This window comes from Chlorocebus sabaeus, chromosome 28, assembly GCF_047675955.1.
Source record: "Chlorocebus sabaeus isolate Y175 chromosome 28, mChlSab1.0.hap1, whole genome shotgun sequence".
Classification (NCBI taxonomy): Eukaryota; Metazoa; Chordata; class Mammalia; order Primates; family Cercopithecidae; genus Chlorocebus; species Chlorocebus sabaeus.
Window position 1 is genome coordinate 9,155,510 of NC_132931.1, and position 22,790 is coordinate 9,178,299.

Below are 22,790 nucleotides of genomic sequence, written 5' to 3' on the forward strand. Positions count from 1 at the left end.
CCCTGCTCGGCTCCCAGAATGCTGGTCCCTCGGCATGTACACGGGGCAGAAAGAGGAGGACTCAATGGACCCTGAGAAAACACCTACGTACTCTGACGCGTGTAGTCTCTCTTTCACCACACTGCCCCACCAAGTACCTGGAGTTCCTAATCAGCTCTGTGATGTCTCTTTTAAATCTTAGTGGTCAAAGATCACCAGCCATTTGAGGAAAGCCTCCGTGAAAGAGGGGCCTCCTGTCTCCCAGTAGCTGCTCTCCCTTCCTTCATAGGAATAGGACTTTTTTTTTTTTGGCCAGGAATATGTACAACCAGAATATAGATATTTGTTAGCCTTCTTTGCAGCTATGCAAGGCCTGGAGAACACGTTCTGGAAAACATAATTCAGTAGAAGTGTCATATGACAAGAACCTTCCTTAACAGAGCCGTATATGTCCCAGCCTTTCTTTCCTTCTGGTGCTAGAACTCAGAGACCCTCATCCTGGACTATAAGGCCAGAGTCCCACCCTAGAAATAAGAACTAGGTATCTGAAAATGTCTGGAGCAGAGTCACCAACTGGCCCTGGCTTGCATGCCTCTACTCTAGCCTTTTACACGAGTGAGAAATAAACCATCTTTAGGTCACTGACAAACTTAGTGCAAAAGGACACAGTCCCCAGTATGTAGAAAAACCAAACAGAAAAAGAATGAGATTAAATTATAATCAACAGTCTAAACATATAAAATAATATATGCATGAAACAAGAACAGAATGCTGGGGAGGGGAAGAACAAAGAGCCCTTCAATTTCCTAAAATTTATTTTTTGTGGAGATGGGATCTTGCTATGGTGCCCAGACTGATCTTTAACTCCTGGCTTCAAGCCATCCTCCCACCTTGGACTCCCAAAGTGCTGGACTTATAGGTGTGAGCCACTGTGCCTGGCCCCCCAATTTTAAATGAAAAATTCATCAGAAGAGGTGGCCAAAAGTCAAGTAAAGCTTCCAGACGATGACGCGAACAGGAGAAAAGATGGAAACTAGTTTGCGGGGGTAGGGACAGCCAGAAGCTCAGTGCAGGAGGCCTGATAATAGGAGTTCCAGAAAAAGACGGCAGAGGGAACAAGAGTAAAGTATTAAAGAAATAACTCAAGAGTTTCCCAGAGTGGAGGAAAAGTTTCCTGAATGAAAAGATACACCATGGGCTCAACACAAAATTTAAAATACATACACACAGAGGCACATCACTGTAAAATTTAGGAATGCCGGAACAAATGATCTTCATCTCTACAGAGGAAAAACACAGGTCACGTAGAAAGGAACAGGAACCTAAGTGGTAATAAAATTTTGTTGTTGTTGTTAGCTTTGAGCTCAGAACTAACAAGACCTTTTTTTTTTTTTTGAGACGGAGTTTCACTCTTGTTCCCCAGGCTGGAGTGCAGTGGCACTGTCTTGGCTCACTGCAACCTCCACCTCCCAGGTTCAAGCAATTCTCCTGCCTCAGCCTCCCAAGTAGCTGGGATTACAGGCACCCACCACCACATCCGGCTAATTTTTACATTTGAGTAGAGATGGGGTTTCACCATGTTGGCCAGGTTGGTCTCAAACTCCTGACCTCAGGTGATCCACCCGCCTTGGCCTGGCATGAGGGTTTTTTAAAATGAGGTTTTTCTTAATGGCTGCTCATGGAAAGTAGGGAGAAAGACAAAAATCTGTTTTTTTGCCAGGCACGGTGGTTCACGCCTGTAATCCCAGCACTTTGGGAGGCCAAGGCAGGTGGATCATGAGGTCAGGAGATCGAGACCATCGTGGCTAACATGGTGAAACCCCATCTCTACTAAAAATATAAAAAAATTAGCTGGCGGGCACCTGTAGTCCCAATGACTCGGGAGGCTGAGGCAGGAGAATGATGTGAACCTGGGAGGTGGAGCTTGCGGTGAGCCGAGATTGTGCCACTGCACTCCAGCCTGGGCGACAGAGTAAGACTCTGTCTCAAGGAAAAAAAAAAAAAGTCTGTGTTTTTTAAACAAGGAAGTTTTCAGGATCTAAACTTACACTTAACTTTTAAATCATTCTTACCCTTTTATATCTCACTTTGGCATCACAGAAACGATTCTGGCGGAAAAGGTAATTGCCAAACTCCCGTTCTGTAGCTGCCACTTTAAGGACCTTCTGAAGTGGATATTGGTCTTGCTGCTCCTGAGAACCAGAGACAGGAATACTCAGCAGGGAAACCCAAAAGCCATAACACCACAAGCAAAGTGTTAGTACACGTGAGCCCAGGAGTTCGAGACCAGCCTGGGCAACACAGTAAGAACACGTCTCCATTAAAAAAAAAAAAAAAAGTAATTGAAAGAAAGAAGTGTTACTACAGCGGTGAGCTCTTCTTTTTCAGATCATGCACTTCTGTTTACAGCCTTCTATGTTGGAGTCACTTCTGAATCTGACAGAAGCCACACAGGTGTTATAACCGGTCCCATTTTACACACTAGAGCCAGAAGGAAGTCTACTTCTTCAGTCTTCCCCCGATGTTCTCTGAGGAAGCAGTCTCCCATGGAAGTGGAAACTGATGGAGCTTGCCAAGCACAGAAGTCAGTGCTCAAAACCACTATTTGGCCACCAAGCATCGAACAGGTCTTGGTTTGCTCAGCGCCCTGGTGGTCTTTATGGTTGTGATGCTCTACCCTGGCCATCTTCAGAGTTACCCATAGAGCCTCTTTGGTCCCGGCCCCACCCCACAGATCCTAAACCAGTACACCAGGCATCTGCAAGAAAATCTAATCTTGGAAGGATGAGAAAAGCGTGAGCTCCCTCACTTGGAGTGCTGACAATTTAGCTGGAGAGATACCGTGTGAAGATACAAAACCTGGGAAGGACCTCTAAGGCCACAGATAGAGTCAGTGTGAGATGGCATGATAAAGACAGTGCCTGTGACTGCTGACGGGGTCAGAAGCCCTGCATCTAAGGGACAGGGTTAAGTGAAAGGCTACAAAGAGGAGGCAAGACTTAAGTGGTAAGGACAGTGGCCATATATTCCAGTTTGCCTGGGACTGTCTCAGTTTAAACCGATGTCATGGGTAACCCCTCCAGTGAATAGCCCCTTTTACTCTCACCTGTGCTGGGCTGGACAATCAATTATCCAGTCACCCTAGTTATGAGCTACCAATGCCTGTCTTGCTGGAAACCAAACAATGATGAAAAGCAAGTGCTGTCTCACAGGGAGAACTAGGCAAAGGGTGACCGGAAAATCAGTTCAAACCACAAATCCTTAAACTCACAGCCTTACCTCGCCCCAGCGCATTTATCTACACATGAGAGCTGTTACTAAGACAAACACAGACTAGGAAGCAGAGGAACTCCGCCACCAAGGCCCAGGCCCCGCGGGGGGACCCTGGAGGGGACAATCAGCAGCAGGGCAGGCTATCTAGAAGAATTCCCAAAAACAGCAACCCATTCGTCTCTCTGTAAAGTGCTGACATCTGTGCTCTGGAACTTACAGCTGAGAGAGCACAAAACTTGTCCGACTCAGCAGAGTCTAGGAAGTCAAGCAGCTCAATCTCGAACAGGACAGTGGTGTTTGGGGGGATTAAGGGAGGGCAGCCCAAAGTTCCATAGGCATAGTTCGGTTTGAACAGAAACCTGGCCAGCTCTCCTCTCCGCATGCTCAGAAGACCCAGCTCCATGCCCCACAGTGTAATATCTGTAAGAAGACACAAAGAAGGTGGGTGAAGCTTGCTCAGTATCCTGCTCAATGCTCAGTTTCTTCCCCTTCTAAGTCAGCAGTACTTTGGCCTCCATGTCTCCCTCACACAGTTCCCTCTTCCTGCAATGTCTTCCTCCTGAGCCTACACCCAGCTTCTACCGATAGAAATTTTATTCAAACTTCCGGGCTCAGTTCAAATGCCGCCTATTCCAGGAAGCCTTCCTTGAACCTCCCAGCTAAAATTAATCATGCCTTCATTAAGCACACCCACAACACTGCTTTCACCTCCCAGGCACTCATCCGATTCTACCAAGTGAGCTGAGTGCAGGTCAGTCTCCTCCACTACATTGTGAGGTCCTTAAGAGTGTTCTAATCTTCTCAGTACATCCTCTCTTTTCACCATGTATTGTGAGAAGTAAGCATTCGATCCATTTTTACTTAATAAATGAACAAAGAAATATTCCCAGTGGTTAGTTAAGTCAGAGTGCAAAGATACCTTGCCTGTTAAGCCATTTCCCAAATGCTCAGGTCTCAAGGGGAGAGAACACGGCTGTTTTACCAAAACCCAGCCTCAGCAAAGCCAACTCAAAGAACCTGTGCTCTGAGCAGCCTTCCTAGCCTGAGGCCTTCTGCCTCATCTCGCCCCTAAACAATCCCTTCTTCTCCAGCTCCCACTCTGAATTTACCCTCTCCAAGTTTCATTAGCCGAGGAGTTTTCCTAAAGTAATTAGAATCGAAGGGTCTGTCCATGTGTTCCAGGTATCCAGAGTATTTCACTAGGATAGAAGAAAGAATGTAAAGAAAATGGACCCAAAACACCCATGCCTGCATAATATCGAGTCTCAATATCACACAGAAACAACGCGATCAGATGAGCTTAAGCTGCCCGACACCCTGAGGTACAGGAATAAATCTTCTCTCTGCATTCTGGGTGCCTGCCCTTCGGCTCAGAGGTTCAAGAGCTTCGTGGAAGCATCACACAAAAGGGACATAGGGGTCCCTAGCTTTCCTCTTAAAAAAACTAATTCAGGCCAGAAGCAGCGGCTCACGCTTGTAATCCCTGCTACTGGGGAGGCTGAGGTGGGAGGAGCACTTGGGTCCAGGAGTCTGAGACCAGCCTGGGCAACATACAGAGTCCCCCATCTCTACAAAAATATTAAAAATTAGCTGAGCATGGTGGATTGCGTCTGTAAATCCCTTATTTGGGAGGCTGAGGCTGGAGAATCACTTGAGCCCAGGAGGTGGAGGCTGCAGTAAGCTATGATTGCACCACGGCACGCCAGCCTGGGCAACTCAGCGAGACCCCATTTCAAAAACAAAAATCCACTTCAAACAAAGCATTTCCAACCCCATTAAATGCTTTTTGAAAATGTGGCCTCTCTTTCCCCAACAGAGTGTGATGACATGGATCCTGCGGACAAACCGCCCCAGGGCACACCTAGCACCGAAGCATCAGGCGCCACCAGGTCTCCAGCTCCTTCTCGGATGACATCCTTCAGCACGCCCCGGTCCCCCGAGATGTCCAACATCCTCTGACTTAACCGCTCGTACAGGGACTGGTGGAGAATGAAAGCCAGGCCTCAGACCCACCCGGCCACCCCTCATCGTCGACGCCCCCAAACGTCCGGGCCCTCACCTGGCCGGGGGCGTTGTCCCCTTCCAGGACTCCCTGGTTTAAGGCGGTTCCCCCCATGTCCTTGCTGCCCTCCCTGTGCCGTGAGCCTTCAGCCTGGTGCGCCCCGCTGCCCTCCCTAGCTGTGACTTTGGTGGGGTTCCGAAGGCCCCTTTATACCCGGCAGACCCTACCGATGGCGGCATTCCATTCTGGGGCCATGAGAAGGCACTCATCATTTCGTTCCAACTGCCGCCAACGGCCCTGGCTCTCGCGAGCTCTGGAACTACATAGGCCGCGCCATGAGGTGCGAGGTGCGGCCGGTAATGGGAGCGCACGAAACGTGATGGGACACGTAACGCGACCACGCAGGGCACGTTGGGCACGTGGAGGGGCGTGAGGTGGTGGCACATAATGGGAGCGCGCAGAGCATGATGGGGCACGTGACGGAGCGCGAGGCGGGGCCTGTAACCGGAGCGCGCGGGGCATGATGGGGCACGGACGTGGGGGGGTTAGGTGGGGCACGTAATTGGAGCGCGCGGGGCATGATGGGGTACCTAACTGGAGCGACAGAAAGCATGATGGGGAACTTGCAGGGGCGTGAAGCTGGGTACGTAATGGGAGCGCGCGGGGAATATTGGGGCACCTAACGAGCACGCAGAACATGATGGGGCATGGGTGCAAGGTGCGGCACACAGTGGGAGCGTGTGGGGCATGATGGGACACATGGCGAGGCCGTCAGGGCACAGGGGAGCACTTTTGGAACACGTGACAGGGCTGCCGCCCTTGAAGGAACCCTCGGAGTGGCTGTGTGGTGGGGCACGTGAGGCAGGTTCAGGGAAAAGGATGCAGCATGTGATTGCAGGGCAACCTGGTGAGGACATGAGAGCCATCTGCCACCAGCAGAGTTCAGGGCTCCCAGCTGTGGGTTACTTCCACCTTCTTCCACTTTCCTTCTTCCATTGTGTTCTAGAGAAATTTAGGCCCAGATGAGACACTGATTGACTGACTGATTGATTGATCGACAAAGGCTGGCTCTGAGCCCAGGCTGGAGTTCAGTGATGGATCTCAGCTCACTGCAGCCCCCACCTCCTGGGCTCAAGAGATCCTTCTGCCTCAGCCTCCCCAGTAGCTGCGATTACAGATGTGCACCACCAGGCCCAGCTAATTTATTTTTTAGTTTTTAACTTGCTGGAAAGATGGTTTGTAGCTTTGTTGTCTAGGCTGGTCTTGAACTCCCGACTTCAAGCGATCCTCCCGTCTTGGCCTCGCAAAGTGCTGGGGTTATAGGCGTAGGCTGTAGCCAGCTTTCAATACTGCCCCAATTGGGAGTTAAGTTTCCAACACATGAAATTAGGAGGATACATTCAAACCACAGCAGTATATTATGACCATAATATTCATTAACTGTGTAACAGGCCAGGTGTGGTGGCTCACGCCTGTAATCCCAGCACTTTGGGAGGCCAAAGCAGGTGGATCACTCGAGGTCAGGAGTTTGACACCAGCCTGGCCCACACGATGAAACCCCATCTCTACTAAAAATACAAAAAATTAACTGGGCATGGTGGCGGGCGCTTGTAACCCCAGCTACTTGGGAGGCTGAGGCAGGAGAATCACTTGAACCCGGGAGGTGGAGGTTGCAGTGAGCGGAGATCACACCCCTGTGCTCCAGCCTGGGCAACAAGAGTGAAACTGTCTCAAAAAACAAACAAAACCTGTATAGCAGAGTGTCATTGATTTTCTAAACGTTGAAAGACTTCACATTTAAAAAAAAAAAAAGCTTACAATTCAATATTATTGAGTGAAAGAAACCAGACACAAAAGAGTACGTTCTATATGATGCTGTTTATGTGAAATTCAAAAACAGGCCACATGACAACATGGTAATAAGGACAGTGGCTGTCCTTGTTAGGAGTTATGACTGGGAGGAGGCAGGAGGGAGCTTTCTGGAAACACTACATCTTGCTCTTGAGTGTGTGTGTACATACAGCAGGTGTTTATCAAGCTGTGTGGTTAAGATTTGCACACTTGTATATGTTATACCTTGATTTTTAAAATCTTAAAAAAGGTACCTTCAAATCTCTTTAAAAAAAGAAAAAAAAGAGGCCAGGCTCGGTGGCTCACACCTGTAATCCCAGCACTTCGAGAGGCTGAGGTGGGAGGATAAACATCAAGTGTTTATCAAGCTGTGTGGTTAAGATTTGCACAGTTGTATATGTTATACCTCAATTTAAAAAATCTAAGTGGCCAGGCGCAGTGGCTCACGCCTGTAATCCCAGCACTTTGGGAGGCCGAGGTGGGTGGATCACAAGGTCAGGAGATCGAGACCATCCTGGCTAACATGGTGAAACCCTGTCTCTACTAAAAATACAAAAATTAGCCGGGTGTGGCGGCGTGCACCTGTAGTCCCAGCTGCTGGGGAGGCTGAGGCAGGAGAATGGTATGAACCCAGGAGGCGGAGTTGCAGTGAGCCGAGATCGTGCCGCTGCACTCCAGCCTGGGTGACAGAGCAAGATTCCATCTCAAAAAAAAAAAAAAAAAAAAAAAAGAGGCCAGGCTTGGTGGCTCATACCTGTAATCCCAGCACTTTGGGAGGCTGAGGCGGGAGGATTGCTTGAGGCTAGGAGTTCAAAACCAGCCCAGGCAACAAAGCAAGACCCCTGTCTCTACTAAAATAAATAAAACAATAAAATTAAAAAATTAAATAGAGAGATCGAACCATCATCTGCCAGTTTGTATTAGAAAAAAAGAGAGAGAGAGGGAAGGGTGGGTGCAGTAAGGCTTATACCTGTAATCCCAGCACTTTGGGAGGTCAAGGAGGGAGGATTGCTTGAGCCCAGAAGCTAAAGACCAGCCTGGGCAACAAAGCAAGACCCAGTACTTACAAAATTTTTTTTAAAAATTAGCTTGGCATGGTGGCATGCGCCTGCAGTCTCAGCTACTCAGGCAGCTGAGGTAGGAGGATGGCTTGAGCCTAGGAGTTGGAGGCTGCAGTGAGCTGTGACCACGCCACTGCACTCCAGCCTGGGCAACAGAGCAAGATGCTGTCTTCCCCCGCCCCGCAAGCCCCTCCCCGCAAAAAAGGAGAGTAAGAGCAAGAGCTTGAGATTCAGAAAGAACTGTTTCCCAGCACCTGTCTGCTCCTGTCAGGGTCGTGAGGTGTGGACGATGTGCCCAGTCCCTCTGTTTCTGCCCTTCCCCCACAGTGGCCAAGGCCAGCACCTGAATGTTATTAGAGCAGGCCCAACAAAGGCTGCCTCCCCAGTCCCGTGATGTAACCCAGTTTCCACCTGATTCTGGTGACCTTGGGGACACAGGAGTGTTGCTGGGAAAGGGGAGGAGAGAAGGGGCAGAGACCAGGCAGTGGTGCAGGCGTCCAGCTGCACTCCCCACTTCTGTCTCTGTGCCTGCTGTTTCCCTGCTGGGAAGAAGAAAAGGCTGAGCAATCTCTTGATCCATCGGATGAGTGATGCTGGCTTGAGGCCGTAGTGGGAGGCCCAGCGGATCGTGAGAAGCCAGGTATTCCAATGTTGGGCTCTCCCTGGGGGCTGCTGGTGCTCTTCCTGTCTCACTGACAAGCTTTAGTAGGGGAGCAGGTGGGAGATCAGGGTAGAGGCCTTGTAGGTTCCAGGCTCTCTACAATTACCTGGGAGTGTCACCTGTAAATGTAGAGTTCTGGGTCTCACTGGAGACCCCCTGAAGCACTTCTGAAGGTGGGCCTCTAGATCTATTACACCTATGCTTTCAACAGTTTCTCGAAAGTTTGGGAACCGATCTAGAAGGTGGAGAGCTTGCCTGGGTTTTGCTGTCCAGTTCTAGGTCCAGATGCCTGCTGGGGCTGGACCTTGCATTATTAGTGTCATTGCAAATGACCCTGCAGATGGCCCCTTTCATGCTTGTCTCCAAATTTGAGTAAAAAATGTAAACACACACACACACACACACGTATCTTTAAGGGACCAGTTTTTTCATTGCAGTCTTTTGTTTTACAGCTGGGGAAACTGGGGCCCAAGGTCATGTGGGTTAGGACTGGGATCCAGGACTGAAAGTGTTTCCTCTAAAAGTCTGGTGCTCCTTAGGGTTGAGGGTGGTGGATGAGTGCTGGACAGAGGGAGGGGAGAGGACAGGACTGAGGACGGATGCCTGTGTTTCATCCCGGACAGTGAGTGTGGATGGCTTGGCAGGTGAGCCTGCCGGAGCTGGAGGACCGGCTTCAGTGTCCGATCTGCCTGGAGGTCTTCAAGGAGCCCCTGATGCTGCGGTGCGGCCACTCCTACTGCAAGGGCTGCCTGGTCTCCCTGTCTTGCCACCTGGACGCCGAGCTGCGCTGCCCCGTGTGCCGGCAGGCGGTGGACGGCAGCAGCTCCCCGCCGCCCAACGTCTCCCTGGCTCGGGTGATCGAAGCCCTGAGGCTCCCTGGGGACCCGGAGCCCAAGGTCTGCGTGCACCACCGGAACCCGCTCAGCCTCTTTTGCGAGAAGGACCAGGAGCTCATCTGTGGCCTCTGCGGTTTGCTGGGCTCCCACCAGCACCACCCGGTCACGCCCGTCTCCACCGTCTACAGCCGCATGAAGGTGGGGAGCGACGGTGCAGCGGGGCTGGCGGGGCCCGCGGGGACCGGATCCTGTGCTCTCTGGCGCCATCACCTGGCACCAAAAGCATCCAGCTATCCTCGAGTTCCCTCCAGCCCTGCCCTGGCGCATTCATTCCTTAGCATTTGAGCGGCAGCTCAACCCAGGTGCCGAGGATTGAAGCCACATGCACAGGATGGGGAGCTCCCTGGTGTCACGTACTCACCCCTTCTTCTTTTTTTTTTTTTTTTAATTTGCAGTTCTGGTTTTTCTTTTTATTCTTTCTCTCTCCCCTCTCTCTCTCTCTCTCTCCTCCCCATCTCTCCCCTCTGTCCCCCCTCTCTCCCCCCCCTCTCTCCCCCCTCTTCCTCGCTCTCTCTCTCTGTCTCTTCCCCCCCTCCTCTCCGTCTCTTCCCCCCTCTCTCTCTCCTTTCTTTTTCTTCTTTCTTTTTGGAGACAGCGTCTCACTCTGTTGCCCAGGCTGGAGTGCAGTGGTGTGATCATGGCTCACTGCAGCCTCCAACGCCTAGGCTCAAGCGATCCTCCCACCTCAGCCTTCCGAGTAGCTGGGACTACAGGTGCACACCACCATGCCCAGCTCATTTTTTAATATTTTGTAGAAATGGGGTCTTGTTATGTTGCCCAGGCTGGTGTTGAACTCCTTGGCCTCCAACAATCCTGCCTGGGCCTCCCAAAGTGCTGGAATTACAGGCATGTGCCACTGCCCTAGGCTCTTTGTTTGTTTCTGGACACTCCCCTGTTTGCACTCTCTAGTGCATGAGGGTGGGGACTTCATTTTGTCCCCTGGTGTATTTCAGTGCCTGGAGCCATACCTGGCACACTGTAAATGTCCAAAATGCTGAATCAGTGAATTCCTGCCTTTGTAGGCCATCACCAAATCTAGCAGATCATTCTTTAAGACGACTAATAGTAATACCTGGCTGAGCGTTATATATATAAACCACGTGTTATAAAACACGTGACTGGGTGGCTTATGCCTATAATAACAGCACTTTGGGAGGCCGAGGTGGGTGGATCACTTGAGTCCAGGAGTTTGAGACCAGCCTGGGCAACATAGTGAGACCGTGTCTCTACAAAAATTTCAAAATTAGCCTGGCTGGGCGGGCGCACTGGCCACTCCTGTAATCCCAGCATAAAGCTGGAGGGAGCATGGGTGGGGGCGAGATAGGGCCAGCGAGGTAAGCTGCGGCCGGGGTCTGGAGAGGCCAGTGTGACCCAGGAAGGGATTTGGAGTTTATTCACAGGATGAGGGAGCAAGGCGGGGGCTGGAGGGTTTGAAGCCAGTGGTGATGTGCTCAGATCCCTCTGGCAGAGGGGAGCTTTGAGGGTGAGGCAGAAGGACAGCGAGAGATGAGGGTGCCAGGACCTAAGTCGGTGGGAACTGGGACAAAGGCCTGGGGCAGACCAAAGACAAATCTTGAAAAGAAAAAATCCCTGACAACTGTGTGTGGCAAGGAGGGTGAGGGACAGGGAGGTTGACTCCAGCTCTGTAATTTCCCCTTGCACAGATGAAGTGATCGCAGGGAAGGATCTGTCATGGGCAGGTGGAGCAGGAGGTGCCTGGGGACGTGCAGTCGGGTTGGGGGGCGTGTAGACCAGGACAGCGATGTGGCTCAGGGCAAGAGGTGTGGAGGGTCCTTCCTCCTGGTGGTCACTGAAGTCCCCTTTGATGGAGAAGACCAATCCAGGAGAGTCTACATAGTGATAAGGGAAGACATTGATGATGACCCCAAGGGGTACCAGGCTTAAAATCTGGATTGAGCGAGAGAGAGCCCTGAAAAAGGGATAGAAAGAATCCTCAGAGCGGGAACACTGGCTGCGTGTGGCCTCCCGGAAATCAGAGAGAGCACTGAAGGAGGAGATCACTTGTGTGAAATGTCTCTGAGGACTGAGAAGTGTTAGATGTAGCAGTAAGAACTGATTATCTTGATAAGAGCAGGTTTAGGGGAGTATGGAAGGTGGAAGCCAACTGCGGGTGAGGAAGCTGAGTTTATGTTTTATTAGTTGATGGGAAGGAGGGAGGGAAACAGGCTGGGAGCTTGTCTGTCCTTTGTGGTTAGGATCCAGGGGCCCAGCTTGGGTCCCTGTTTTAGATTTGGGCTTAATTTATTTTTGAGAGACAGGGTCTCACTATTTTGTCCAGGCTGGACTCAAACTCCTGGCCTCAAGTGATCCTCTTGCCTCAGCCTCGCAAAGTGGTGGGATTCCACACGTGAGCCACCACACCCAGCCAGATTTGGGTTTTGATGATCCCAAGGCTCTTCTCTGCTGCAACACAGAATGTAACTAAATTGCACGCGTTTATTGCCCTCTTTTGGGTGTTCCTGTTGCCTGCTGTTTATTGAGATCTTGAGATGCTCGATTGATGGGTGCATTGATTTGCATAACTTAGTTCCTGTCACTGGGAAGGAATGAGTCCCGTCCATCTGCCTGGGGAGGGTGGCATTGGAATGCCCTTCTGGGGCCGCCGTGAGATGTTCTGAAGCCTCATTCTCCAGAGCAAGGACTCTGTCCGTTTATGCCAGCAAGTGCTTTGTTCTTTACCCAACTCCCTTCCTGAAAGCCCCTTGCAGCTCTCTGGTGCTTGGGCACGATCCAAGCCAAAGATTCCGTACGCTGCATGAGTACAAACTGATGGGGGCTGTGGTCAAGTCATGGAGTAGCTGGTGGTCCAGGAGTCCCGGTTGGCATTCCCAAAGCTAGGCCAGATTTGGGGCCAGGGCAGTCCAGGAGAAGTGCATTTATGTCAGCCTGGGGAGGTCGCAAATCCATGCTGTGTCCAAGTCCACCAGGAATGGATTCACGTGTTTATAGGCGTGGGGATTCACCAGGTTTAACCCAGGCCTGGGTAAGCAGCACTGGCCCTAGAATTAGCCTCACCTGGCGCCGGCCTTTTGGTGATGGCTCCTGATTAAGTGCCCACTAATTCAGGATCTGCTGGTGACCACAGAGTCTATCTGGTGGGTCCCCTACAGGCAGCATTCAATCCAGGAAGTGCCAGCATCACGTGGTGACTTCCGGTAGCTGTAACATTTAGTGACTCTCTTCATGTCATGCAGAGGGGTGACATCGAGACCCTCTTATGCCTGGGAAGTTTCTGCTGTCAATGCAGAATATTCTTAAAAAAAAAAATTTAGAGATGGGATCTTACTATGTTGCCCAGGCTGGTCTCAAACTCCTAACCTCAAGTGATCCTCCCATCTTGGCCTCCTAAAGTGCTGGGATTACAGGCATGAGCCACTGTGCTCAGACTAGAATATTCTTGAATTATTTTATCTTATTTTATTTATCTATTTATTTTTTTGAGACAGAGTCTCACTGTGTCACCCAGGCTGGAGTGCAGTGGCATGGTGTCGGCTCACTGCAACTTCCGCTTCCCAGGTTCAAGTGATTCTCATGCCTCAGCCTCCCAAGCAGCTGGGACTACAGGTGTGCACCACCACACCTGGCTAATTTTTGTATTTTTAATAGAAATGGGGTTTCACCATGTTGGCCAGGCTGGTCTCAAACTCCTGACCTCAAGCGAAGTCCTGTCTCAGTCTCCCAAAGTGCTGAAATTACAGGCATGAGATACTGTGCCTGGACTATTCTTGAACAATTTAACCTGTTTTGGACTCAAGGATACCTGGGTGGCTCTGGTTCCCACCCTGGTTTCCCTGGGAGTGCTTGTGGCCATTGGGATACTCCCAAGGTGACCCAAGGAGCTGAGAGGAGGAGAGATCAGCTGCTCATGGGGCCATGGCCTGTTGCCTCCAGGAGGAGCTTGCAGCCCTCATCTCTGAGCTGAAGCAGGAGCAGAAGAAGGTGGACGAGCTCATCGCCAAACTGGTGAACAACCGGACCCGAATTGTCGTGAGTGCCCTTCCCTCTGCTGCTGCCTGGGACCGGCCACCTTCACTTTCCTGTAGAGCTCAGTTCTCATTGGTCCTTTCCAGAAAACCAGGCCTTCCATATAAAGCCAGAACTCAAAGCATTCCGGGGCAGGGTGGGGAAAGTGCAAATCCTCTCAGGGGAATTCAACCCAGTTGTTGTCAGGACTGGCTCCAGGTTGGCTTTTGCCCTCTGTGTCCTTGAGACTGAGATAACCCAGGACTTGAGTCCCAGGGGGTAAACAGCTCAAAGCATGGGCGTCCTCCTCCGCCCCTGTGCCACCTGTGTCTGCTTGACCTTGCCAGCCTGTCATGGTGCCCTCCCAGTACCTGGGTGCACAGGCATGGAGAGCCTGGCAGTCCTGGGCCCTGGCAGATCTCCTGAAATGAGAGGCACATGGGGCCGGGAGGTGTGGAGCCCCGGCCCTGGAGGTGGCTGTGAAACAGAAACAGGAGCCGAGCAAGATCCAGGAGCACTGGGCATCCCTCATTTCCCCTCCTCACCCTTGCGCAGCGGGCGGTATCAGCCCTGCCTGGTGGAGGCAGAGCTCAGGGTTCTGCAGGGAGTTCTGGCTCCCTCACAGCAAAGCCTGCTCGCCCAGGGCCTTCCTGCTTTCCTTCAGGTGTGGAACTCTATGATAAAACAAAATCTTATATGCACATTTAATAGCTGACATAGGCAAAGTGGAGTGTGATGGCATGCATCTGTAATCCCAGCAACTCGGAAGGCTGAGGCGGGAGGATTGCTTGAGGCTGGGAGGTCAAGGCTACAGTGAGCTATGATCATGCCACTACACTCCAGCCTGGGCAACAGAGTGAAACCCTGTCTCTCAAAAAAAAAAAAAAAGAAAAGAAAAGAAAAGAAAACATGCCAAAGCAGAGCCACTCCATTTGAAATGGGAGCTGGGGTCACCCTCCCCATGGCCACCTCCAGGGCTCCCCAAGCATGGGGTGAACTCCCTGCTCGGCGTCAGGCCATGCAGCCTCCCCTGGAACTCAGGTCCCAGGACCAGCCCAGTCAGGAAGGCCCTGGGGACCCTGAGGCCAGCCAGCCAGAGCCTGGCACTTGGCTGTGACTCTGCAGTGACCAGCCCTCCCTGTCCCAGAATGAGTCGGATGTCTTCAGCTGGGTGATCCGCCGTGAGTTCCAGGAGCTGCACCACTTGGTGGACGAGGAGAAGGCCCGCTGCCTGGAGGGGATAGGGGGTCACACCCGTGGCCTGGTGGCCTCCCTGGACATGCAGCTGGAGCAGGCCCAGGGAACCCGGGAGCGGCTGGCCCAAGCCGAGTGTGTGCTGGAAGAGTTCGGCAATGAGGGCCACCACGAGTTCATCCGGGTGAGTGGACAGGGGGGTGTCCCGTCCCCATACCCACCAGGGCCTTCACCTTTCCAACAGTGCCCTGGCTTCGCACCTTCTAGCCTTAACCTCCCTCTCTCTTGCCTTCCAGAAGTTCCACTCCATGGCCTCCAGGTAATAACCTTGGAGAGAACTCAGCCAGGTTCTGGTGGCTGCAGGCACAGGCATCTCAGCTCCACTGGTTCCTCCATTCGGCTTAACCAGCGCATCCCAAGCAGTTGCCCACAGCTGACTCTATAACTGAGCCTGGGGAAAACAGAGGAAAGTCACGTCCCTACCTTCAAGGGTCTCGTAGACGAGTGGGGAGGCAGATGGTGAACAGTGGGTACCTAGAACAGCAGAAGTTCACTCAAGCTACAGAAATACTAGAGGAGGGTAGCTCATGCCTGCAATCCCAGCACTTTGGGAGGCCAAGGCAGGAGGACTGCTGGAGACCAGGAATTGGAGACTGGCCTGGCCAAGGTAGTAAGACCCCATCGCTACAAAAAATACAAAAATAGAAAAAATTAGCTGGGCCTGGTGGCATGCGCCTATAGTCACCACTACTCATGAGGCTGAGGCGGGAAGATTGCTTGAGCCCAAAAGTGTGATGCTGCAGTGAGTCATGATCATGCTACTGCATGATCCATCCTGGGTGACAGAGTGAGACCCTGTCTCAGAAAACAAAACAAAACACTAGAGGAGGAGCAGGTGTCTGGGGGGCCTGGCAGAGGGGCACAGGCCTGATGGCTGGGAAGGGCCCAGGACCTGAGTTTGCCAGGCAAGCCAAGGGAACGGTCCTGTAAAAGGGGGAGTGGTGTGTGGACTCTGGTTATGAGAAGTTCAGGGTGGCTGGGTGTAAGGCAGGATATCAGGAGGAGTGGGAGCTGGGAGAGGTGGGAAATGGCCAGAAGCAACATCCAGGAGCGCTGGCCATTCCTTGCTTGCCCTCCTCACCCTTGCACAGCAGGCAGTATCAGCCCTGCCTGAAACTTGCTCTGCAGATTGTGGGAAGAGAGTGGATCCATGTTCTAGACCCAACAAATGAACACGTGCCGTTCCCAAGCCTTCCTCACTCCCTGTTTATGGGAGACTCCTTGTTTCTCACATTTATTTTAGTCTTAGAGACAATTTGGTCAGGGGACATGGGTTTAAATGAAGGGACAGAGGCTGGGCAAGGTGGCTTACGCCTGTAATCCCAGCACTTTGGAAGGCTGAGGTAGAAGGATGACTTGAGGTCAGGAGTTCAAGACCAGCCTGGCCAACATGGTGAAACCCCATCTCTACAAAAAACACAAAAATTAGCCAGGTGTGGTGGTGCACGCCTGTAATCCCAGCTACTCGGGAGGCTGATGCACGAGAATCGCTTGAACCCGGGAAGCGGAGGTTGCAGTGAGCTGAGATCACGCCACTGCACTGCAGCCTGGGCGACAGAGTGAGACTCCATCTCAAAAAAAAAAAGAAAAGAAAAAAAAAGTCCGGGCGTGGTGGCTCATGCCTGTAATCCCAGCACTTTGGGAGGCCGAGGTGGGTAGATTGCTTGAGCTCAGGAGCTCAAGACCAGTCTGGGCAACGTGGCGAAACCGTCTCTACCAAAAATAGAAAAAAAAAAAAATTAGCTGGGTATGGTGGCGCATGCCTATAGTTCCAGTTGCTAGGTAGGCTGAGGTGGGAGGATCACTTGAACCCAGGAGGTTGAGGCTGCACTGAGTTGAAATCACGCCACTGCACTCCAGCCTGGGTGACAGAATGACACTCTGACTCAAAAAAAAAAAAAAAAAAGACACATTGCTTGGCCCCCATAATTGGTTTCTGATTGGCAGGTCTGGTATGGGGTCTAAGAACCTGCATTTCTGACCATTTCCCAGGTGGACCATTGGCTTTCCACTGGGAACAGGTTGGACCATTTTCCAACCAACACTGCTGGTCCCCAAACCTGCACTCTGAGAAGCACTGCTGTAGAGCGTTTCCCCTTCTCGGAAGGAGATGGGTCCTCTCTGAAGGGCTGTGCAGAGGAGGGGATGATGGGCATTGATGAGCATTGTGACTGCAGTCCTGCGCTATGGATCTGGCTGGGCAGACGTAGATAGGATGGAGGGATGGGACGGGCCACATGATACATTGCTCTCTTGTACTGTGTACTGTCACCTGCAGAGCAGAGCTGCCGCAGGCGCGGACCTTGGAAGGCGCATTCAGCCCCATCTCCTTCAAGCCAGGCCTCCACCAGGCTGACATCAAGCTGACCGTGTGGAAAAGACTCTTCCAGAAAGTTCTGCCAGGTGAGGCCCTGACCCGTCCTCCTTCCTGAGGGCTGCTGCCCAGGGCGGGTAGCAGTTCATTGATTGTATCAGAGAATAAGCTACAGAGAACTGACGGAGGTTTGCGGAGGGTCCTGGTGAGAACATGGGACTGAGTTTCTGAACAGCTTGGGTTCATGCTCACTTCATCCCTTCCTAGCTGGTGGCTGGGCAAGTTGTGTCATTTCCGAGCCCCAGGTTCCTCATCTGTAAAGTGGGGCTATTAGCATCCACCCAGCCAGGCTGCAGAGTTTGTATGTAGACATACGTGTATTGCAGTTTAGTGCTTCATAAATGGTATTAGGTTGGTACAAAAGTAATTGCGATTTTTGCCATTACTTTTAAAAGTAATGTACTTTTTGGCTGGGCACAGTGGCTCACACCTGTAATCCCAGCACTTCGGGAGGCCGAGGAGGGCAGATCTTCTGAGGTCAGGAATTCGAGTCCAGCCTGGCCAACGTGGTAAAACACTGTCTCTACTAATAATACAAGAATTAGTCGGGCATGGTGGCATGCACCTGTAATCCCAGCTACTCGGGAGCCTGAGGCAGGAGAATCACTTGAACCGGGGCGGCGGAGGTTGCAGTGACATGAGACGGCACCATTGCACTCCAGCCTGGGCAACAAGAGCAAAACGCCATCTCAAAAAAAAAAAAAAAAAAAAAAAAAAAAAGTGATGTCCTTTTAAAAAATGTCCTTCCTACTCAAAGGACAAGTGGCCTTAAAAGTAATGGCAAAAACCGCAGTTACTTTTGAACCAACCTATTAGTTCTTGCTCTCTGTCGAAAACAACTCAAACACATTTCATTCCTTTATTATTAGCATGCTGTTTTGTACATAAGGGAGATTGCTAACAGAGTGATTTCATCCACCAAAAGCAAAAATAGGGTTTGTATAAAAGAAGGGGCTGGGCGCGGTGGCTCACGCCTGCAATCCCAGCACTTTGGGAGGCCAAGGTGGGAGGACTACTTGAGGTCAGGTGTTTGAAACCAGCCTGGGCAACATAGTGAGATGCCATCTCTACAAAAAATAATTAGTGGGGTGTGGTATCATGTGCCTGTGGGCCCAGCTCCTGAGGAGGCTGAGGCAGGAGGATCGCTTGAGCCCAGCAGTTGGGAGGCTGCAGTGAGCTATGATTGCACCACTGTACTCCAGCCTGGGTGACAGAGGAGACCTCATCAGTAAGAAAGAAAAGAATGAAGAAAAAAAAAAAAAGGAAAGGAAAGGAGGAAAGAAATTGCAGTTTGTGAACTGTGAATCCTGTTCGTACATTTAACTCAGCAGCGTACACTTTACCCAGTTTAGTGGTAGGTTCTTTAGCCTTTGTCTTTTCGAGCTTGGCAATGTAAGCCACAGACTTGGGACCCAGGACACGGCCTCCCTAGTGACGGCGGATCTCATCACCTTCGTTGTCATTGGTCCTGACAGCTTCCACCAGCTTAGCCAAAGCTCTTTGGTCTTCCAAGTTCACCTGTGTGAAGGCGACGGTGGTGCAGGTCTTCCTGCGGACTAGACGTCCCAGTCTTGCCTTCCCCTTGGTGATGCAGTCAGGGACTCCATTGTACAACAGAGGCACAGGCAGGAAGACAGCCAGCTTGCTGGGACCCAGGCTGTGTGGAGTCACCACCAGCTGAGCCTTTTTTTTTTTTGAGACAGAGTCTCTCTCTGTCGCCCAGGTTGGAATGCAGTGGTGTGATCTCAGCTCACTGCAACCTCCGGCTCCCAGGTACAAGGGATTCTCCTGCCTCAGCCTCCTAAGTAGCTGGGACTACAGGCGCATGCCACTACGCCCAGCTAATTTTTGTATTTTAGTAGAGATGGAGTTTCATTATGTTGGCCAGGCTGCTTGCAAACTCCTGGCCTCAAGTGATCCGCCCGCCTTGGCCTCCCAAAGTGCTGGGATTACAGGTGTGAGCCACTGTGCCTGGCCCAGCCGAGCCTTCTTGTTCTTCACCAAGGTGGTGACGGTGTTAATTCCTGCTCCAAGGACAGGTGGCCTCTTAGTGGGGGACGTCCCCTTTGCCGGCAGCTTTCTTCTCAGTCAGGACCAACAGTCTCTGCTTCTTGTGTTGCTTTGCCTCTGGTCTGTACTTGTGGGCCAGCTTAAGCAGCTGGATAGCTGTTTGGCGGTCCAGGACCCCAGTGAACTGGTTAATAGTGGGAGGCACTTTCAGCCACTTATAGAGGATGGCTGTCTGTCCCCGCACCCTGACTGAGCGGGACCATTGCACAAAGCGGGCGAGGTCCCTTTTGGCCTAGAAGTCCTGTCCAGGGCCAAAAGTCTTAGGCCTTTTCTCAAACAGGGGATTCACCACTTTCTTGGCCTCCTGCTTCTTCACGCCAGCAGGGGCCAGAGCCACCTTCTCCCCCTTGGCCTTCTTTCCTTGCGGCATCTTGGGTGGCAGGAAGGGGGTGGGGAGGGCGGGGGGCGGGGGAGCACATTTCACATTTCTGGGGTCAACGGATCAGCTGGTAGCTAGCAAAAAGCTCAGATGGGCTAGTTTGTCCTTGAATAGGCTGACTAGGCTAGCAAATCTAACAGCTGCAGTTGTTATGGGTTCTCCAGAAAACCCTGAGGGCTGAGCTGCAAGCTCATGGGACAGGTGTCTTCTGGGTCCTTCCCCCAGCACCTCTGCCTCAGGCAGGTGGGCCAGAATCCCTGAGCCCAGTGTCCATTTCTTTCTCTGGCCACCTCAGCCCCCGACAGCCCACCAAGCCACTCCCTTTTATATAAACCCTGTTTTTGTCTTTGGTGGATGCAATCAGTCTGTGATTGATCTTCCTTATGTAAAACTTCATTCATTCATTCATTCATTCATTCATTCATTCATTCATTCAGGGAGCAGCCCTGTACCAGCCCCTTCTAGGTCCTGGGGATAGAGAAATGAGGAAGACACAGCCCGTCTCCTTGGGGAGCTTAGGGCCTCCGTCAGCCAGTGTGGGCGGGGTCTGCTGCCCTCCACGTTGCCTCACAGGCCCTCTGTGATCTCCCTCCCAGCCCCAGAGCCTCTCAAGCTGGACCCTGCCACTGCCCACCCACTCCTGGAGCTCTCCAAGGGCAACACGGTGGTGCAGTGTGGGCTCCTGGCCCAGCGGCGCGCCAGCCAGCCTGAGCGCTTCGACTACAGCACCTGCGTCCTGGCCAGCCGCGGCTTCTCCTGCGGCCGCCACTACTGGGAGGTGGTGGTGGGCAGCAAGAGCGACTGGCGCCTGGGGGTCATCAAGGGCACAGCCAGCCGGAAGGGCAAGCTGAACAGGTCCCCTGAGCACGGTGTGTGGCTGATCGGTCTGAAGGAGGGCCGGGTGTACGAAGCCTTTGCCTGCCCCCGGGTGCCCCTGCCCGTGGCCGGCCACCCCCACCGCATTGGGCTCTACCTGCATTACGAGCAGGGTGAGCTCACCTTCTTCGACGCTGACCGTCCCGATGACCTGCGGCCGCTCTACACCTTCCAGGCCGATTTCCAGGGCAAGCTCTACCCCATCCTGGACACCTGCTGGCACGAGAGGGGCAGCAACTCGCTGCCCATGGTGCTGTCCCCGCCCAGTGGGCCTGGCCACCTCAGCCCTGAGCAGCCCACCAAGCTGTAGGGCCACCCAGGGTCCTGCCAGCCCACAGGCCCATCCCCACAGGGCACCAGGGACTCACAAGCTTCTGCTGGGTCCCAAGGTGATATCTTCACTGTTTAGGAAGGTCTTCAGGCCTGTGTGTCCCTGGAACATGTAATGATAGGGAACAGGACCCCATTCCCTTTGCCATCAGCCAGGGGTGTATTTGTAAACGTCGGCCCCCAGGCCTTGGCAGCCTCGGAACACACAGAGCTCCCCATGGTCCCTGCTAACCACGCTGTCTGCGCAGACGCTTCCAACTGAGGGCAGAAATAGTCCCATGTATACTTTTTCCTTATTACTGTGAACTTTCAACTACTATCAAGGATAATAAATTTGACATTATTTCTTTCAATGATTTGCAAATATTAGTTGCTGTACATACATATTGCTTTATGTTTCAGTCTTTTTTTTTTTTTGAGATGGAGTCTCGCTCTGTCACCCAGGCTGGAGTGCAGTGGCATGATCTCCGCTCACTGCAACCTCCACCTCCCAGGTTCAAGTGATTCTCCTGCCTCAGCCTCCTGAGTAGCTGGGATGACAGGCATGCACCTCACACCCAGCTAATTTTTGTATTTTTAGTAGAGATGGGGTTTCGCCGTGTTGGCCAGGCTGGTCTCAAACTCCTGACCTCAAATGATTCACCTGCCTTGGCCTCCCAAAGTGCTGGGATTACAGGTGTGAGCCACCATGCCCAGCCTCAAGTCTTTAGTTTTAGAGACAGGATCTCGCTCTGTCACCCAGGCTGGAGAGCAGTGGTGCAATCATAGCTCACTGCAGCCTGGGCTTGAACCTCCTGGGCTCAAGCAATCCTCCTGCCTCAGCCTCCTGAGTAGCTGGGACAACAAATGTCTGCCACCATGCCCAGCTAATACGTTTTTAGTAGAGACGAGATCTTGCTATGTTACCCAGGCTGGTCTGGGCTTCAAGCAATCCTCCCACCTTGGCCTCCCAAAGGGTTGGGATTACAGGTGTGAGCCACTGGGCCCAGCCTCCCATATCCCTTTGACTCCCCATACGACAGGCTAAGTGGGTTCTGGAAGCTCCAGGGTAGCCGTGTAACCAAGATGCTGGCTCTGGCCACTGGAAGTCAAACTGGGTGCACAGACCAGTAAGAGGGCCTGAGAGAGCCTAGCGGGGGCAAACAGCAGCCCTTAGCCTCCCACGTCCCTGACTCTCCTCCTGCCTCTCCTTGGTCTCCTTCGAGGATTCAGGCTCCTCTTCCGGCTGTCTACACCTCCACACCCACGGCTCCAGTCATCACTTCCACAGGGATGACTCAGAAGTTCCCTCTCCAGGAGACCCGTCTCTTACATGCCACATCCACTAGAGCGCCAGTCATTCAGCTCCACCTGGACGTCAAGGGCATGTCCCAAACTGCGCTCATGATCTTCCTATTCCCCCATCCCTGAGATTTATCCTGTGGCTGTGGTGTCCTGTGGCTAGTGTAACAAATAACCACAAACTTGGTGACTTCAAACAACAGAAATTTAATCTCTCATGGTTTCGAAGACCAGACATCCAAGATCACGATGATGGCAAGGCCGCGCTCCCTCTGGAGACTGTGGTGGAAAACCTGCCCCTTTCCTCTTCAGCTTCAGGTGGTGGCTGCCACGCCCTGGTGTTTCCTGGCCTGTGGCTGCATCATTCCGATCTCTCCCTCTGTCTTCATGCGGCCTTTTCTGTATATGTCAGTCCAATCTTCCTCTGCTTCTCTCGTTTGTGTTTTTTTTGAGACAGAGTCTTGCTCTTGTCATCCAGGCTGGAGTGCAATGTCGCGCTCTCGGCTCACTGCAACTTCC

At 52.2% G+C, this 22,790-nt stretch overlaps 2 protein-coding genes across 5 annotated transcripts in view; one reads left to right on the forward strand and one right to left on the reverse strand.

Annotated features, from left to right (window-relative positions):
• FKBP6 (FKBP prolyl isomerase family member 6 (inactive)) overlaps positions 1-5,566 on the reverse strand; it is a 29,994-nt gene extending 24,428 nt beyond the window's left edge. Inside the window, exons 1-5 of the mRNA XM_037990493.2 lie at positions 5,312-5,566; positions 5,114-5,231; positions 4,362-4,451; positions 3,470-3,672; positions 2,052-2,171 (exon numbers count right to left, since the gene is read on the reverse strand). Coding sequence (XP_037846421.1) covers positions 2,052-2,171; positions 3,470-3,672; positions 4,362-4,451; positions 5,114-5,231; positions 5,312-5,368 — 588 coding nt within the window. The 5' untranslated portion in view covers positions 5,369-5,566. The remainder of the gene's footprint in view (positions 1-2,051; positions 2,172-3,469; positions 3,673-4,361; positions 4,452-5,113; positions 5,232-5,311) is intronic.
• A 234-nt stretch (positions 5,567-5,800) lies between these two features.
• On the forward strand, positions 5,801-21,330 carry TRIM50 (tripartite motif containing 50). Of its 4 annotated transcripts, none has more exons than XM_008018354.3 (7): positions 5,801-5,897; positions 9,451-9,861; positions 13,636-13,731; positions 14,855-15,085; positions 15,198-15,220; positions 17,240-17,364; positions 20,381-21,330. In XM_008018354.3, the coding sequence occupies exons 2-7, from the start codon at positions 9,460-9,462 to the stop codon at positions 20,968-20,970; spliced, it is 1,467 nt and encodes a 488-aa protein (XP_008016545.2). In that variant the 5' UTR covers positions 5,801-5,897; positions 9,451-9,459; the 3' UTR covers positions 20,971-21,330. The 4 variants fall into 4 exon arrangements, with proteins under 4 accessions (XP_008016545.2, XP_008016546.2, XP_037846420.1 ...); XM_008018355.3 differs by lacking the exon at positions 5,801-5,897 and adding an exon at positions 8,087-8,806 and having other exon boundaries at positions 15,201-15,220; XM_008018353.3 differs by lacking the exon at positions 5,801-5,897 and adding an exon at positions 8,089-8,806.
• The last annotated feature ends 1,460 nt before the right edge of the window (positions 21,331-22,790 follow it).